We start from the raw sequence: 18,248 nt of genomic DNA, 5'->3' as shown, positions 1-18,248 counted from the left end.
TCAATGCCATCCCCATCAAGCTACCAATGACTTTCTTCACAGAATTGGAAAACACTACTTTAAAGTTCATATGGAACCAAAAGAGCCTGCATTGCCAAGACAATCCTAAGCCAAAAGAACAAAGCTGGAGGCAACATGCTACCTGACTTCAAACTATGCTACAAGGCTACAGTAACCAAAACAGCATGGTACTGGTACCAAAACAGAGATGTATACCAACGGAACAGAATAGAGCCCTCGGAAATAATACCACACATCTACAACTATCTGCTCTTTGACAAACCTGACAAAAACAAGAAATGGGGAAAGGATTCCCTATTTAATAAATGGTGCTGGGAAAACTGGCTAGCCATATGTAGAAAGCTGAAACTGGATCCCTTCCTTACACTTTATACAAAAATTAATTCAAGATGGATTAGAGACTTAAATGTTAGACCTAAAACCATAAAAACCCTAGAAGAAAACCTAGGCAATACCATTTAGGACATAGGCACGGGCAAGGACTTCATGACTAAAACACCAAAAGCAATGGCAACAAAAGCCAAAATTGACAAATGGGATCTAATTAAACTAAAGAGCTTCTGCACAGCAAAAGAAACTACCATCAGAGTGAACAGGCAACCTACAGAATGGGAGAAAATTTTTACAATCTGCCTATCTGACAAACGGCTAATATCCAGAACCTACAAAGAACTCAATCAAATTTACAAGAAAAAAATCAAACAACCCCATCAAAAAGTGAGCAAAGGATATGAACAGACACTTCTCAAAAGAAGACATTTATGCAGCCAACAGACACATGAAAAAATGCTCATCATCACTCGCCATCAGAGAAATGCAAATCAAAACCACAATGAGATACCATCTCACCCCAGTTAGAATGGCAATCATTAAAAAGTCAGGAAACAACAGGTGCTGGAGAGGATGTGGAGAAATAACAACACTTTTACACTGCTGGTGGGACTGTAAACTAGTTCAACCATTGTGGAAGACAGTGTGGTGATTCCTCAAGGATCTAGAACTAGAAATACCATTTGACCCAGCCATCCCCTTACTGAGCATATACTCAAAAGTTTATAAATCATGCTGCTACAAAGACACATGTACATGTATGTTTATTGCGGCACTATTCACAATAGCAAAGGCTTGGAACCAACCCAAATATCCATCAATGATAGACTGGATTAAGAAAATGTGGCACATATATACCATGGAATACTATGCAGCCATAAAAAAGGATGAGTTCATGTCCTTTGTAAGCACATGGATGAAACTGGAAACCATCATTCTGAGCAAACTATCGCAAGGATACAAAACCAAACACCATATGTTCTCACTCATAGGTGGGAACTGAACAATAAGAACACTTGGACACAGGGAGGGGAACATCATGCACTGGGGCCTGTCTTGAGGTGGGGAGAGGGGGGAGGGATAGCATTAGGAGATATACCTAATGTAAATGACGAGTTAACGGGTGCAGCACACCAACATGGCACATCTATACATACATAACAAACCTGCACATTGTGCACATGTACCCTAGAACTTAAAGTATAATAATAAAAAATAATTAAAAAAAAGAAAATACTTAAGGATCAATTTGACAAAGAAAAAAAATACAACATCTGGACACTGAAAACCACAAAACACTGCTGGAAGAAATTAACCAAATAAATAAAAAGATATACCATTTCATGGGTCTCAAAACCAAATATTAAAATGTGAATTATCCCCAAACTGATCTACAGGTTCAATACAATCTCAACCAAAATTCCAGCAGGCTTGCTGGAAACTGACAAGATGATTCTAAAATTCATATGAAAATGCTTAGAGCCTCCAATAGCCAAAAGAACTTTGAAAAGGCAATGCAAAGTTGAAGGATATACACTATACTACCTCACAACTTACTATAAAGTCGCAGTACTCAAGACAGTGATCACTATGGTATTGATGTAAGAAAGACAGAGTCCAGAAATAGAGCCACACATATATGGTCAATAAATTTTTATTGTGGTAAATATATATAACATATATTTACTATTTTAACTATTTTTAAGCATACAGTTCTGTGGCATTAAGTAATTCACTTAATGAACTATCATCACCATTCATCTCTAGAACTTTTTCATCTTGCAAAACTGAAACTCTATCCCCTAACTCACCATTCCCTTCTCCTCAAAGGCCCGGCAAACATCATTCTATTTTGTGTTTCTATGAATTTGATTACTCTAGGTACCTCATATAAGTGGAATCATGCAGTATTTTTCCTTTTATGACTGGTTTCTTCTACTTAGCATACAGTCTTCAAGGTTCATCCATGTTTTAGCATATGTCAGAATTTCCTTCCAAACTTTTTAAGGCTGAATAAATTCCATGTATGTATTCAATATTGAGTTCCTGGGTGTAGAGGCTTGTGCTATTAATTCTAGCTACTCTGGCAGGGGAATTGAGGCAGGAGAATCACTTGAAGTCAGGAGTTCAAGACCATCCTGGCCAACATAATGAGACCCTGTCTCAGTCAGTCAATCAATCAGCAAACAATTTAAAAAATTTAAAAAACTGAGTTCCCTTTTGAGAGATAGCTACTGCTCTAATCTAAGGCTTTGCACCACAAGTAGCATTGTAGGCAATTCGCACGACTCTAGAGAAATCTTGTCACCCATATTGCCACACATCAACAGCCATCTGATCTTTGATAAACCTGACAAAAACAAGAAATGGGGAAAGGATTCCCTATTTAATAAATGGTGCTGGGAAAACTGGCTAGGCATATGTAGAAAGCTGAAACAGGATCCTTTCCTTACTCCTTATATGAAAATTAATTCAAGATGGATTAGAGACTTAAATGTTAGATCTAAAACCATAAAAACCCTAGAAGAAAACCTAGGTAATACCATTCAGGACATAGGCATGGGCAAGGACTTCATGACTAAAACACCAAAAGCAATGGCAACAAAAGCCAAAATTGACAAATGGGATCTAATTAAACTAAAGAGCTTCTGCACAGCAAAAGAAACTACCATCAGAGTGAACAGGCAACCTACAGAATGGGAGAAAAATTTTGCAATCTACTCATCTGACAAAGGGCTAATATCCAGAACCTATAAAGAACTCAATCAAATTTACAAGAAAAAAACAAACAACCCCATCAAAAAGTAAGCAAAGGATATGAACAGACAGTTCTCAAAAGAAGACATTCATACAACCAACAGACACATGAAAAAATGCTCATCATCACTGGCCATCAGAGAAATGCAAATCAAAACCACAATGAGATACCATCTCACCCCAGTTAGAATGGCAATCATTAAAAAGTCAGGAAACAACAGGTGCTGGAGAGGATGTGGAGAAATAGGAACACTTTTACACTGCTGGTGGGACTGTAAACTAGTTCAACCATTGTGGAAAACAGTGTGGCGATTCCTCAAGGATCTAGAACTAGAAATACCATTTGACCCAGCCATCCCATTACTGGGTATATACCCAAAGGGTTATAAATCATGCTGCTATAAAGACACATGCACACGTATGTTTATTGCAGCACTATTCACAATAGCAAAGACTTGGAATCAACCCAGATGTCCATCAGTGACAGACTGGATTAAGAAAATGTGGCACATGTACACCATGGAATACTATGCAGCCATAAAAGGGATGAGTTTGTGTCCTTTGTAGGGACATGGATGCAGTTGGAAACCATCATTCTCAGCAAACTATCACAAGAACAGAAAACCAAACACCGCATGTTCTCACTCATAGATGGGAACTGAACAATGAGAACACTTGGACACAGGAAGGGGAACATCACACACCGGGGCCTATTGTGGGGAGGGGGGAGGAGGGAGGGATAGCATTAGGAGATACACCTAATGTAAATAACGAGTTAATGGGTGCAGCACACCAACATGGCACATGTATACATATGTAACAAACCTGCACGTTGTGCACACGTACCCTAGAACTTAAAAGTATAATAAAATAAATTAATAAATAAATAAAAAGAAAATTATCTCCCCACATTATCTGACATTCTGCCAAAAATGATACTATTTTCTGTTACTAGATTTGTTGCTATCTATCCTGTAAGCTCTTTCTTCATTGCTTCGCGGGTTTCCTCTTTTTTTAAAAATTTTTTTATTTTTTAGATGGAGTCTTTTTCTCTGTCACCCAGGCTAGAATGCAGTGTTGCGATCTTGGCTCACTGCAACCTCCGCCTCTCAGGTTCAAGTGATTCTCCTGCCTTAGCCTCCTGAGTAGCTAGGATTTACAGGTGCACACCGCCATGCCTGGCTAATTTTTGTATTTTTAGCAGAGATGTTTCACTGTGTTGGCCAGGCTGGTCTCGAACTCCTGACCTCAGGTGATCTGCCTGCCTCCAGTCTCCCAAAGTGCTGCGATTACAGGCACGAGCCACTGTGCCTGGCCAGGTTTCTGTTAATTTTTATAAAATGTTTTCATTTGGAAAAAAACCCAGCCTCAATAAAAGAAGTCACAATTTTTTTTTTTTTTTTTTTTTTTTTTTTTTGAGATGAAGTGTCACTCTGTTGCCAAAGCTGGAGTGCAGTGGTGCAATCTCGGCTCACTGCAACCTCCAACTCCTGGGTTCAAGCGATTCTCCTGCCTCAGTCTCCCAAGTAAGTGGGACTATAGGCACGAGCCACCATACCTGGCTAATTTTTGTATTTTTAGTAGAGACGGGGTTTCACTATGTTGGCCAGGCTGGTCTTGAACTCCTGACCTTGTGATCCACCTGCCTTGGCCTGCCAAAGAGCTGGGATTACAGGCGTGAGCCACTGCCAAGTTACAGTATTTTAACAAAGTAAGAGGTAAATGTTTCCTCTCACGCATATTTCTCTCTACATCAATCCCCAGAGAAAACTCCCACAACGTTGTCCTTCCTGACTTGACAAATGTAAACCTAGACCTGTTCGAGAACTCTTTCCATAACTACAAAGGATTGATCAGTTCAACTAATTTTTTATGAGATGCTAAGGTAATTCAGTGGGGAAAGGATGATCTTTTTATCAAATTACAATGAAACAGCTGGATGGCCATATTCTCCCAGTTTCATCCTTACCTCAAATATATACAAAAATTAACTTAAAAGGGATTGTAGGCCTAAATGTAAAAATCGAAACTATAAAACTCCTAGAAGAAAATACAGGTAAAAATCTTAGTGACTTTGAGTTGGGGAAAGAGTTCTTGTATATGAAAAAAATAGCAAAAACAATAGGAAAAAAAATCAATAAACTGATGCCATCAAAATCAAAATTTTAATCTTCAAAAGCTACTATTACAAAATGAAAAGGTTAAGTTATAGATTTGTAGTAAATATTTACAGAACATGTATCTGACAGAAAACTTGTATCTTGTATAAAACCTCTTGGCCAGGCATAGTGGCTCATCCCTGTAATCCCAGCACTTTAGGAGGCTGAGGTGGGAGGATCAATTGAGGCCAGGAGTTTGAGACCAGCCTGGAAAACAAAGTGAGACCTAATCTCTGCAAAATATAAATAAATATAATAAATAGTTGGGTGTGATGGCACATACCCATAGTCCCAGCTACTTGGGAGGCTGAGGCGAGAAAATCATTTGAGTCCAGGAGTTTGAAGCTGCGGTGAGCCAAGACTGCGCCAGGACACTCCACCAATCTAAGCAAGAGTAATACCTTGCCTCAAAAAAAAAAATAATAAATAAAATAAAAATAAAAAGCAAAAAAAAACTCAATGAGAAAAAGTTTAAAATGGGCAAGATTTGAACACATACTTCACCAAAGAAGGTATGAGGGTGAAAAACAAGCACACTAACATATTCAACATCATATGTCATTAAGGAAAAGCAAATTAAAACCACAACAAGATACCACTACACACCCACTAGAATGGCTAGAACGAAAAAGACTGAAGAAGACTGACCATACGTAGTGTTGATGAGGATATGGAGCAACTGGAATTCTCATACAATGCTGGTGACAATATAAAATGGTACAACCACTTTGGAAAACAATTGTAAACTTACACCAGCCATTCTACTCCTAGGTATTTTTATTTCCAAGAGAAATAATAGCATATATCCACACAAAAACCTGCACACAAATGTTTGTTAACAGCTTTATATGTAAAAGCCAAATAGTAGAAACAACCCAAAAATCCACACACAAGTGACTGCCTAAACAAACCGCAGCATCATACAATGGAATACTACTCAGAAAATTAAAAACCCAACTATTAACACATGGATGAATCTCAAAAACCATGCTGAATAAAGCCAGGTTTTAAAAAGGGGGCATACTACATGATTTCATTTATAAAAAATTTTAGAAAATACAAACTACGGTGACAGAAAGCAGAGCACTGGTTGCCTAGGGACTGCGACAGCAACGGATTACGAAGGGTTTTGAGGAAATCTGCAGGGCGACAGATGGTTCATTATTTGATTTTGGTGATGATGTCACAGGTATACAGTACAGTAAGCTCTCCCTCACCCATGGTTTTGCTTTCCACAGTTTCAGTTACCCATGGTCAACTGCAGTCTGAAAATATTAAATGGAAAATTCCAGAAATAAACAATTTGTAAGTTTTAAATTGTGCACCATTCCGAGTAGCATGATGAAACCTCAAGTTGCCCTGCTTTGTCCCACCTGAAATGTGAATCACCCCTTTGTCCTGCATATCCACATTGTATATGCTACTCATCCCTTTAGTTATCAACATCTTCTTGGCTTCATGATCCAAGACCACCTAAATAGATGATTCTTCTTCTGACATATCATCAGAGGCCAACAGTACCTAATGTTATGTCATAATGTCTATATCCTTCACCTCACTTCATCTTATCATGTAGGCATTTTATTATCTCACATCATCACAAGAAGAAAGGTGAGCATAGGATGATATTTTGAGAGAGACAGACAGAGACCATATGTACAAAAGTTTTATTATAGTATATTGTTATAAGTGTTATATTATTAGCTTTTGCTGTTAATCTCTTACAGTGCCTAATTTATAAATTAAACTTTATGATAGGTATGTATGTATAGGAAAAAACATATATGTATGTATATATACACATACATATATATATATGGTTTACTACTCTGTGTTTTCACATATCCACTGGGGGATCTTGGAATGCATCTCTCAGGTATAAGGGAGACTACTGTATGTCTGTCAAAATGTATACAGTATACTTTAGATATATGCATGTATTATATGTCAATTACACCCTAATAAAGCTGTAAAAAAGACTTACAGAAAAAAGTCCTCTTCTTCATCTGATTCATCTTCCAAAAGATTTCTCTGTCAAAAAAACAAAAAGACTTGAGTTTTTAGATTCAGAGGGCTTACAAAATGCCACAGAGGAGTAATGAAATAAGTCCTATACTAGTGAAATATCTCAACTCCAAGTGTCCATAAAGAGGGAAAAGTAATTACATATCCTTCACTGGAAGCTAGAAGATGTGGGACAACATTTATAGACTTTGCAAAGAAAATGCTCATAATTATAGAATCCTATAACTGACTAAAAAAGGTAGAAAGGTCACTGAAGCTGGTATGGGAGTGAGGAACTGCAGGTAGTCAGGAGGGAGCAAGTCCCCTCTCCTTCCTTCTGACTGCCAGTGTCTGTCTATTGGCAGAACTTAGGGAGCCAGGTGGAAAGAAGAAATATAATTTGTGGATTCCAATTGCAGCATCAGAGAAGAGTATAGAGGGATAGTTTGGAGCTGAGGACAAGTGCTTTAAAATGGGCATGTTCTACTTTTTAGCTACTCTACCCACAAACAGCCCCCTAAACAAATCTGAACTTCCAAACAAAAGCAACCTTACTTTTACAACATACAACAATTTTCCTTAAAATGAGGACGGTCTCACCTTCTCCCCAAAAAGGGTGGGTCTAAAGTCCAAAAGGTGGCTAAGAAGAGCAAAACCCAGACCTTTTCAGACACACAAGAGCTCAAATAGTATACAAGGATCCCTCATCCTAAATGCTTGGGACCAGAAGTATTTCAAATTTTGGATTTTAGAATATTTGCATATATATAAGGAAACATCTTGGGGATGGGACCGAAGTCTCAACACAAAATTCATCATGCTTCATAAAGACCTTGAGTTTCAAATACACCTTATATACATGGCCTAAAGGTAATTTTACACAATATTTTTTAATACCTTTGTGCATGAAACAAAATTTTGACTGCGTTTTGACTGCAACCCATCACATAAGGTCAGGTGTGGAATATTCCATTGTAGCATCATGCTGGTACTTAAAAAGTTTCAGATTTGGGAGCATTTTGGATTTTCAGATTAGGGATGCTCAAACTGTACCACTTGTTGTAGGCGGAATAATAGCTCCCAAAGATGTTCATTTCCTAATTACGAAAACCTGTTTTTTTGTTTTGTTTTGTTTGAGATGGAGTCTTGCTCTGTCGCATAGGCTGGAGTGCAGTGGTGCAATCTCGGCTCACTGCAACCTCCACCTCCCGGGTTCAAGCGATTCTCCTGCTTTAGCCTCCCAAGTAGCTGGGACTACAGGTGCGTGCCACCACGCCTGGCTAATATAATCACCAAAACCTGTGAATGTGTTACCTTGAATGGTAAAAGGGACTTTGCAGATGTGATTACGGATCTTGAGAAGAAAAGATCATTATGAATTATTCATATGGGCCCAATGCAGAGAAGAGAGAGAGAGAGAGAGAGAGACAGACAGACATTACACTGATGGTTTTGAAGACACAGGAAGGGGCATGAGCCTAAAAAGGTAAACAGCCTCTAGGAGCTAGGAAAAGCAAAAGAACAGTTTCTTCCCTAAAGCCTCCAGAAAGAACACAGCCCTACTGGCACCTTGATTTTAGCCCCATAAGCTCATTTTAGACCTCTGGTCACCAGAACCATAAGACAATAAATTTATGTTGTTTCAAGTCTGTGGTAATTTGTAGCAGCAGCAATGGGAAATTAATACACTACCCATGTACTTTTTCTGAGGAAATTCCTCAAGGAATTACAGCAGCCAAAAAGAAAATGAAATCAAAACAAAGACCTTAAGACTGAGATGGATGATGCGATCAACGAATCTAATACAATGTGTGGCCAAATCTAAACAGTTGATGATAATGTGACTGTAAACAGTAAGTTAAAGCTTTTGAAAAAAATACGTATTATACAGAAAAGCTTAAAAAGAATCTAAAACTTTTCCAACAAAGCCCAGAAGCTGGGAGTGGGAGAGTGAAGTGAGGAAGTGAAAGCATTGCCAATATGGTCATCTTGACGAGGAGTGGAATGGAGGAAGCGGGAACAGGACTAGAATTAAAAAGTAAAACAAGGGAAGGGGCTTAGTTTTTGCTATGTTGACAGAGAACACAGATTAATACTACCATTAAAATATAAAGTTAGTAACAAAAGAGAGAGGGAAGGAGGGGGAAGGGAGTAAAATATCTAAACTGGTTTAGATATGGTGGTTCTGGGGGCAAGGAGGAAGATGAGTGAAAATAATCAATCTAGCATAAGGGAAGGCATAAGAGAATCTAGCATAAAAGGCATACGGGAAAAGGAAAATATAAGAAATACAATGAATATCAGTATATCTACGTATAATATATGACATATACTAAAGAGTGAAAAAAATGAAAGAAGAATGTATTCAATATTCATTTAACAAGTATTTTTGGGCATCTTTTACGTGCTTCTGTGTGCACTGTTCTAAGTACTAAGCACTGGTTTTGAACAAAACAAAGTCTGAGCTCTCACAGAAAAACAAGATTGCGACAAATGCTACGCAGAGAATTAAAACAGTGATGGGACGGAAAGTGATGGGGTGACTATGTGAGATTAGGCTGTCATAAAAAATCACTCTGAAGAGGTGAAATTGAAGCTGAGATCCAAATAACAAAGAGCCAGCCACAGATCGGGGTGAAGAGCATTCACTGCTGCAGGACTAGCTGGCTGGCACAGAAAAAGTCCGAGTGTGTTAGTTATTCACAACAAGTGTGACTGGTTTGAATGTCCCCATTGAATAACAAAAACTATATGTAATCAGGGTTCAAAAAAATTCTAGCCAATATCTGTTTGCAAGAAATTCATCTAAAACAAATATCGAATAAAGGATGGGGAAAAGCAGGGGTAGAAAACATACATCAGCAAATTCTAACAAAAAGACTGTTACAGTTAGCAATATAAAGAGGAATTTTAGGACAAAGTATTAAACAATCAAATAAGATGATTTTACAATAATAAAATGTACAATCCATCAAGAAGATTTAATAGCAACGAATGTTTAAATACCTAATAATATAGCTTAAAATATCTAAAACAAAAGCTGCGCAAATTATGAGGAAGCTAGTAAGAAAAAGAGACATTATAGAAAAACAAAGAATAGAAATCGATAATACCCAATAGAAGAAATGGCCAATGACCACATGAAATGTTCAAAACCAATTAATATTCAAGGAAATGCATTAGGTCATTTTTTAAATAAGTATTTCTTGAGTAATATTCCAGCTAACAAGTAACAGTTACATCAAAATCATAGGAAGGATTTAACATAACCTTCACAGATGGAGAGGCCAAATACAAAAAAAACTAGAACTTTGAAACTAAACAGCAAATCTTATTTTGTTTTCCTTTATGGGTAAGCCATAAATGACATTTAATAAAATCCAAAAAATAGAAATTACGCAGGTCATATTCTCTGACCATAATGCGATGGAAAAAGGAAGTTTAAAAACACTCTTCTCAGCTGGGTGCAGTGGCTCACACCTGTAATCCCAGCACTCTGGGAGGCCAAAGTAGGGGGATTGCTTGGGCCCAGGAGTTCAAGACCAGCATGGGCAACATAGCAAGACCGTGTCTCTATGAAAAAAAAAAAAAAAATTAGCCAGGCATGGTGGCTCATGCCTGTAGTCCTAGCTATTCAGTAGGCTGAGATGGGAGGATCTTTTGAGCCCAGGAATTTGAGGTTACAGTGAGCTATGATCATGCCACTGCACTCCAACTTGGGTGACAAAACGAGACCCTGTAGCAAAAAACCTCACAAAAAAACAAAAAACACTCTTCTCATGAACTCTTATGTTAAAATGTAAATAAAATTAGATTATTTTGAAATGAAAGACACTGGGAAGATCACAGGTCAAAATCTGCAGAGTATGGCCACAGCAGTACTTAAAGGAAAATGGGACTTTAGATATATTTTGTTATGAAATCACAAAGATTGAAAATATATAAAATAAATATTTAACTTTTAAGATGGGGTAAGTTATTCCTAAAAAACACATAACTCCAGAAATCTGAAAGAAAAAGATTAACATATTTGATTACATAAAAATTTGAAACTTGAACATAAGAAATCAAAAACAAGGTTAAAAAACAAGCAACAGACTGGGAAAAAACATCTGCCATATACTTTAAGACAAAAGACCTGATGTCTGTATTATATAAAAAGCTTTGACAAGCTAGTAAGAAAAAGAGACATTATAGAAAAACAAAGAATAGAAATAGATAATACCCAATAGAAGAAATGGCCAATGACCACATGAAATGTTCAAAACCAATTAATATTCAAGGAAATGCATTAGGTCATTTTTAAAATAAGTATTTCTTGAGTAATATTCCAGCCAACAAGCAACAGACAAGCATTACATTTATAATATAATTTATTTGGTTTACGGCCGGGCATGGTGGCTCACACCTGTAATCCCGGCACTTTGGGAAGATGAGGAGGGAGCATCACTTGAGCCCCAGAGTTTGAAACCAGCCTGGGCAGTGTAGTGAAACCCCATCTCTATCAAAAAAAAAAAAAAAAAAAATTAGGCGTGGTGGTGTATGCCTGTAGTTCCAGCTACTCTGGAGGCTACTTGGGGGGACTGCTTGAGCCCAGGAGGAGGCTGCAGTGAGCCATGATCGTGCCACTGCATTCCAGCCTGGATGACAGAGCCAGACTCTGTCTCAAAATAATAATAACAGTAATAATTTATTTGGTTTAGAGGATAATAATACTAAAGATAAGGTATGTTTACTATAATTGTACACTGAGAAACACACATGAAAACCAATGCCTTTTCATATATTCATTCAATAAACACAAGTGCTAGGGATACAGTGTCAAAAAAGAATAATAGAACACAATGAGATAATATTTCATACCCACTAGGCAGATAATAATAAGTGTTGGTGAGGATGTGGAGAAATCGGAACCGTCATACATTGCTGGTGAGAATGTAAAAATTGTACAACCACTTTGGAAAACAGCTGGGCAGTTCTTCAAAAGGCTGAACAGAGAGTTACTACAATACTCAGCAATTCTACCTTAGGTATATACCAAGAGAAATAAAAACATGCTCAAACAAAAACTTGTATGCTAATGTTCATAGTAGCAGTATTCAAAATAGCCAAAAGTAGGAAAAAACCCAAATATCTATGAACTGATAAATGGGTAAACCAAATGTGTTATATCAATATAAGGGAATATTACTTAGCAATAAAAAGGAATGAAGGCCTCCCAGCACTTCTGGAGGCCGAGGTGGGCGAATCACCTGAGGTCAGGAGTTCGAGACTAGCCTGGCCAATATGGTGGAACCCCATCTCTACTAAAAATACAAAAATTAGCTGGGCATGGTGGTGCATGCCTGTAATCCCAGCTACTTGGGAGGCTGAGGCAGGAAAATTGCTTGAACTCAGGAGGTGGAGGTTGCAGTGAGTCAAGATCACACCATTGGACTCCAGCCTGTGCAACAGAGGGAGACTCCGTCTCAAAAAAAAAAGAAAAAAAGAAAAGAATGAAGCACTGATATGCACTACAACATTGATGAATCTTAAAAACATTATGCTAAGTCAAAGAAGCCAGTCACAAAAGGCTATATGTTATATGATTCCATTTATAGAAAACATCCAGAATAGACATATCTATAGGTCTGCAGTTGCTTAGAGGTTGAGGGGATAAAGAAAATGGGAGATGACTGCTAAAGGGCACAGCATTTCTTTTTGGGCTAATGAAAATATCCTAAAATTGATTGTGGTGACTGTTGCACAACTCTGTGAGTATAATAAAACTCACTGAATTGTACACTTTAAATGGGTATGTGACTTTTATCTCAATAAAGCTGTTACCAAAAAAGTATAATAGGAAAGAGGAACAAAACTTTTAAAAGGTTTTAAAAGTAATTTATATATTATTCGAACCAATCAGTTACCAAACTTCGTAATATAATAAACATCAAAAAGGAATTCTCTTTAACCAGTCAATTTTATTCAGTTCTGGTATCTAATATACTAGTAATCAATGAAGAATGTAAGGAGAAAGTGATACAATTACAGTCTCAGCAGTGGAATTTATTGAGACAGTACATTTTAAATTTAAAAATATATTCATAAAGCTTATTTATTTGTATTTTTTTTTAATTTAAGGTTTACTATTGTTTTTCTTGAAGTAATTTTTTCCTGACCTTGTTATTAGGGGGGACTTTATGTACTATTTATTTAATCTGATTTCCACACATATTAAACTGGTATTTCATATCTACAAATAATAATTTTGTCAATATTTTCTCAGGATTATGACCAATATGCCATGAGACTGTGCTACTGGTATATCACTCCTGGACTTGATTTTTAAAAAGCAATCGTATTCAAGTGAATATGCCCTTAACAGTGATTCCATTAAGTGAACAACAAATTTACATTCAGCAGTGATCGTGAGAAAGAAACACAGGGGAACTCAGGAAATATAAATAGTTTAAGTTAGAAATCATGTAAAAATAAAACTATAAAATTAATGAGATTTGCACCAATTAAAATTATTAAATAATATACTCTTGCATACTATACATTGAATTTGGCTACAACCTTCTCTGCTTTACATACATTTTTCAAAATTGACATAGATTGTATGAATTACAAACAAGTTCCGAGAGGTGATTTTACTGCATACATTTCCATACTTCAGTTTTCATCTTACACAAAGTTAGATGTGACTTAGAGGCTCTCTGTCCAGGACTGAAGTATTTACCTGACATATCTGTCAATCAACTGTCAGCATTTATTGATCATCTTCCAGGATATTAATGCTTTGCAAGCATCTCTGGGTAAGTGACTAAAAATTTCCTTGGGGCAATAAGAAAGAGGCTCAGATTATTCTAACCGATGATTTAAAAAATATTTCAACATATTTTGTGCACGCTGATCACTGAATATTCATCAGGAGCTTTCAGTCAGCTTGTACTGGATGCACATCAAGTCTGTGTTGTTTTACACTGAATTCCTTTATAGGTTCACAATTGGTATCATTTACTTTAACAAACTGACATTTATTCTCTGAATGGGTTTAGTATTTCTCCAAACCTTCTGCTTTGTAAAGACATGCTTTTTTTTTTTTCCCTTTTTGAGATGGAATTTCACTCTGTCACCCAGGCTGAAGTGCAATGGCACAATCTCAGCTCAGCGCAACCTCTGCCTCCCAGATTCAAGCGATTCTCCTGCCTCAGCCTCCTGGGTAGCTAGGATTATAGGTATGCACCACTGCACCCAACTAATTTTTGTATTTTTGGTAGAGACGGGTTTCACCATGTTGGCCAGACTGGTCTCCAACTCCTGACCTCGTGATCTGCCTGCCTCGGCCTCCCAAAGTGTTGGGATTACAGGCGTAAGCCACCATGCCTGGCCAAGACATGCTTTTGATAGTAATTCTTCAGTGTATGGAATTCCAGCACAGGTATGTCAAATTTTCTGAATCACTTTTTCTTGGAGGTTTATCTTGAAAGATATTACATAAAGAAAGAGACCTTGGCTTATCCCTGTGAGTGATTTCTCAATCCCTGATCATTCTCTGCCTTTTCTCTGCCACAGCCTTCCCAGTTCACCCAGACTTGGTTTATTTCCTCAAGGCATTTCTCAATTCCTTGCATGGGAAAATAGCTCAAGCAGACACTAAGAGTTTCACCATGGCGTGGAGGCAAAGATAGGTGACCAAAATTGTTGAAACTGCACCAAATGCTGGTAAGCAGTTGAAATTATGGCAAAGAAGGAATAATTGGATTTGGTAACATGGAAATCATTGGTGACTCCTTAAAGTTTATTTTTTAAAGCTTGCTAACAATTAGTCTATTGGTGGATTCTATTCCCCATTAAAAAAAAAAAAAAAAAAAAAAAACCGGCTGAGACAGTGTCAAATGTCTGTAATCCCAGCACTTTCCAGCACTTTGGGAGGCCAAGGCAGATGGATCACTTGAGCTGAGGAATTGGAGACCAGCCTGAGTAACACGACAAGACCCCATCTCTATAAGAAAAACAAAAACTAGCCGGGTGTGGTATCATGCACCTGTAGTCCTTGCTACTCAGGAGGCTAGGGTGGGAGGATAGCTTGAGCCCAAAAGGTGGAGGCTGCAGTGAGCCGTGATTGCACCACTGCACTTCAGCCTCAACGACAGAGTGAGACCCTGGTCTCAAAAAATAAAAACAAACCATCAAAAACACACAAAACCCAAAAAGCTGTACAAAGGGTTAGATTAAGGGGAAGAAAACGTTTCCTGTGTTGTACTAAAATAAACTTAGGGCTAAAAGTCATAAGATGGTGGACAGAGTGGATAATATGAAGTTCTGAGGTTGTCCAAAAAGAGCGTGTAAAACAAAGCAGACTAAAAGCTTTGCAAAGGCACAGATTATGTCTTCCAATTTTTAGCCCCGTGCCTAGCACACAGTAGGCGGTCAATATATATTTGTCGAATGAATCAAGGCAAGAAGGAAGGGAAGGAGGGCTTCAGAATGGTGCATTAAAAAAATAAGAATGTGAATTATTTCCCCCAATAAATATGTATTGAGTATTTATTCTAAAAGTAATCTGCCTACAACATTCATATAAAATGTCTTTCAAAATGCTGCATAATGTCTAGATTCATGTATCTTTGCACAGAATGTTCTGGAATAAACTAGAAATTGAAGCATTATATGAAAGATACTCTGGAACCTAAGATAATTACAGGTCTGGAGACCTTTATTTGGAATTCCAAAATCTAAAAGCTTCTGAAAATCAAAAGGTTTTGGAGGAAACTCTGACCTGAACTGATGTTAGCTAGTTTATTTACATACTTTATTTACATTAGTTAGGTATAACTAAATATACACTTCACTGAGAAATACTAATATTTTTGGAGGCACTGGTCCAGGCCCCAAAAATGCTGTTACATAATATGTTCTTAACTTTCTAAAATCTGAAAAATTCCAAATATATTCAGCTTCAAAGTTCTTAAAAAGATACTGTGTATTTGTATAAAACTCCCTTTCAAAAACTAGAAAGAAGCTATGAGAATAATGATTTGATCAATAATAGAAGTAGGATTCAGTTGTCACCAATCTAAGTAACATGTTTTTAAATACATTTACTATGAAGAAAACAATTAGGATTAGAATATAGTCATAAACTTTTGATTTTCCTATTATTAATTAATTAATTAATTTTTGAGACAGGGTCTTGCTCTGTTGCTCAGGTTGGAGTGCAGATCACAGTTCACCACAGCCTTTATCTCTCAGGCTCAGGTGATCCTCCTGCCTTAGCCTCCCGAATAGCTGGAACCACAGGCGCGTGCTACCATGCCTCACTAATTTTTAAAAAAATATTTGTAGAGACAGGGTCTCCCTAGGTTGTCCAAATGGTCTTGAACTTCCGGGCTCAAGCTATTCTGCTGCAGTGTCCCAAGTGCTGCGACTGCAGGCATGAGCAACCGTGCCCAGATGGTTTTTTTCTATTATTTACAAAGGGAATGAAAACATATTTTGAATCTTTTGTTTTTAAAGCTTAAGATTCTGAACTTACCCTTTCACTTTTCACAGAACCCGTGACATCATCATCATTGAGGTGGCGCTTAAACTTGGGAGGCATATTTTTTACTTGCGAAGTATTTTCTACTTCTCAACAGGATAATCACTGCCTTAAAGAGAAAAAAAATTTCATCAGATTTGAGACTTTGGGGTATAAGCTAAAGTACTTAAAACAATATACACAAGACCCCGTATAATGGTGACTCCCTCATTTTTCTGACTTCAGTTCCTCCCCTCTCACTTGTTCCATTCCAGTGAATGGGGCCTCCATGCTAGACCTCAAACACATAATAGTTAAAACTATGACAAAATGGATGTAATTGCCCTAAGAGAACATGTGTAGGATATGAGTGACTTAAGATAGATTTTTATAAAATGAAAGAGCAGAGAGTAGAGGGAAGATGTCTCACTGAGACATTAAATGCTTTACAATTTAAAGTTGGAGTCAGAAGACAGGATAACATGTCTATTTCTCTCACTTTTAGTTGGCTGCTTAAACAATGATTCAGTTTCCTCATGTGTAAAATAGTGATTTTCAGGCTTCGGCAGAGTTGGGATGGTCAAATTGGATAATACATGCAAAAATATTCTGCAAACTATAATGTCCCATTGGTACTCCATAAAAAGGGGTAAGTTTGGTAAGTACTGTGTGATATTGTGATTTATAAAATATATATATATATATATTTGGTTTTAATCCCCATTTCCTGACATATCCTTGGAATCCCTGCAGTGATGTGTCTTGTGTATGCTAGTAAGATGACTGGTAGCTTAGCCCCCAGATAGATTCAAGATGGAGGCTGGTCACAGAACAACCTAGGTATGATTATAAGACTGTGACTTTTCAGCCCCACCCCCTAGCTTCCTGGGAGGGGAGGAGGGTTCCAGGTTGAACTGATTTCCAATGGGCAATGATGTAATCAATCATGCCTACTAATGAAGACTCCATAAAACCCAAAAAGGACAGGGTTCAGAGAGCTTCCCGAAAGCAGAACAAGTAGAGGGTTCCTGGACGGTGGCACACCTGGAGAGGGCACGGAAGCTCTGTACCCCTTGCCCTATGCACCTCTTCCATCTGGCTGTTGATCTCTATCCTTTATAATAAACCAGTAAACAAAGTGTTTCTCTGAATTCTGTGAGCCACTCTAGCAAATAAATGGAACACAAGGAAGGGATTGTGGGAACTACGATTTATAGCCAGTCAGTTGGAAGCACAGGTAAAACAACCTGGAACTTGTGACTGGCACCTGAAGTTGGGGGGAATCTTGTAGGAGTAAGTCCTCAACCTGCAGGATCTGATGCTATCTCTAGGTATACAGTATCCGAATTGACACCCAGCTGGAGAACCTGCTGCAGAACTGCCTGCTTGCTCGTGAGGAGAAGTCTTTTTGGGGTCACAGGAGTATTCTGTGTTGAGAGAGAATAGGAGAAACTCAATTTTTCTTCTAT

General features: G+C 37.6%; 1 protein-coding gene across 4 annotated transcripts in view; it reads right to left on the bottom strand.

Moving 5' to 3' along the window:
• VAMP4 (vesicle associated membrane protein 4) overlaps nucleotides 1-18,248 on the bottom strand; it is a 44,665-nt gene that overhangs the window by 24,056 nt on the left and 2,361 nt on the right. For 2 of the 4 annotated variants that reach the window (XR_005236153.2, XM_007989515.3), the window contains exons 2-3: nucleotides 16,795-16,909; nucleotides 7,252-7,298 (exon numbers count right to left, since the gene is read on the bottom strand). Coding sequence is in view for 3 of the 4 variants with exons in the window: in XM_007989515.3 (XP_007987706.2) it covers nucleotides 7,252-7,298; nucleotides 16,795-16,860 (113 nt within the window). In the remaining variant the exon portion in view is untranslated. Of the gene's footprint in view, nucleotides 1-7,251; nucleotides 7,299-16,794; nucleotides 16,910-18,046; nucleotides 18,202-18,248 lie in introns of those variants that run through there. The other 2 variants (XM_073011794.1, XM_007989516.3) reach the window with 2 other exon arrangements.

This window comes from Chlorocebus sabaeus, chromosome 25 (assembly GCF_047675955.1).
Source record: "Chlorocebus sabaeus isolate Y175 chromosome 25, mChlSab1.0.hap1, whole genome shotgun sequence".
NCBI lineage: Eukaryota > Metazoa > Chordata > Mammalia > Primates > Cercopithecidae > Chlorocebus > Chlorocebus sabaeus.
This window is presented reverse-complemented; position numbering and strand designations above follow the sequence as displayed.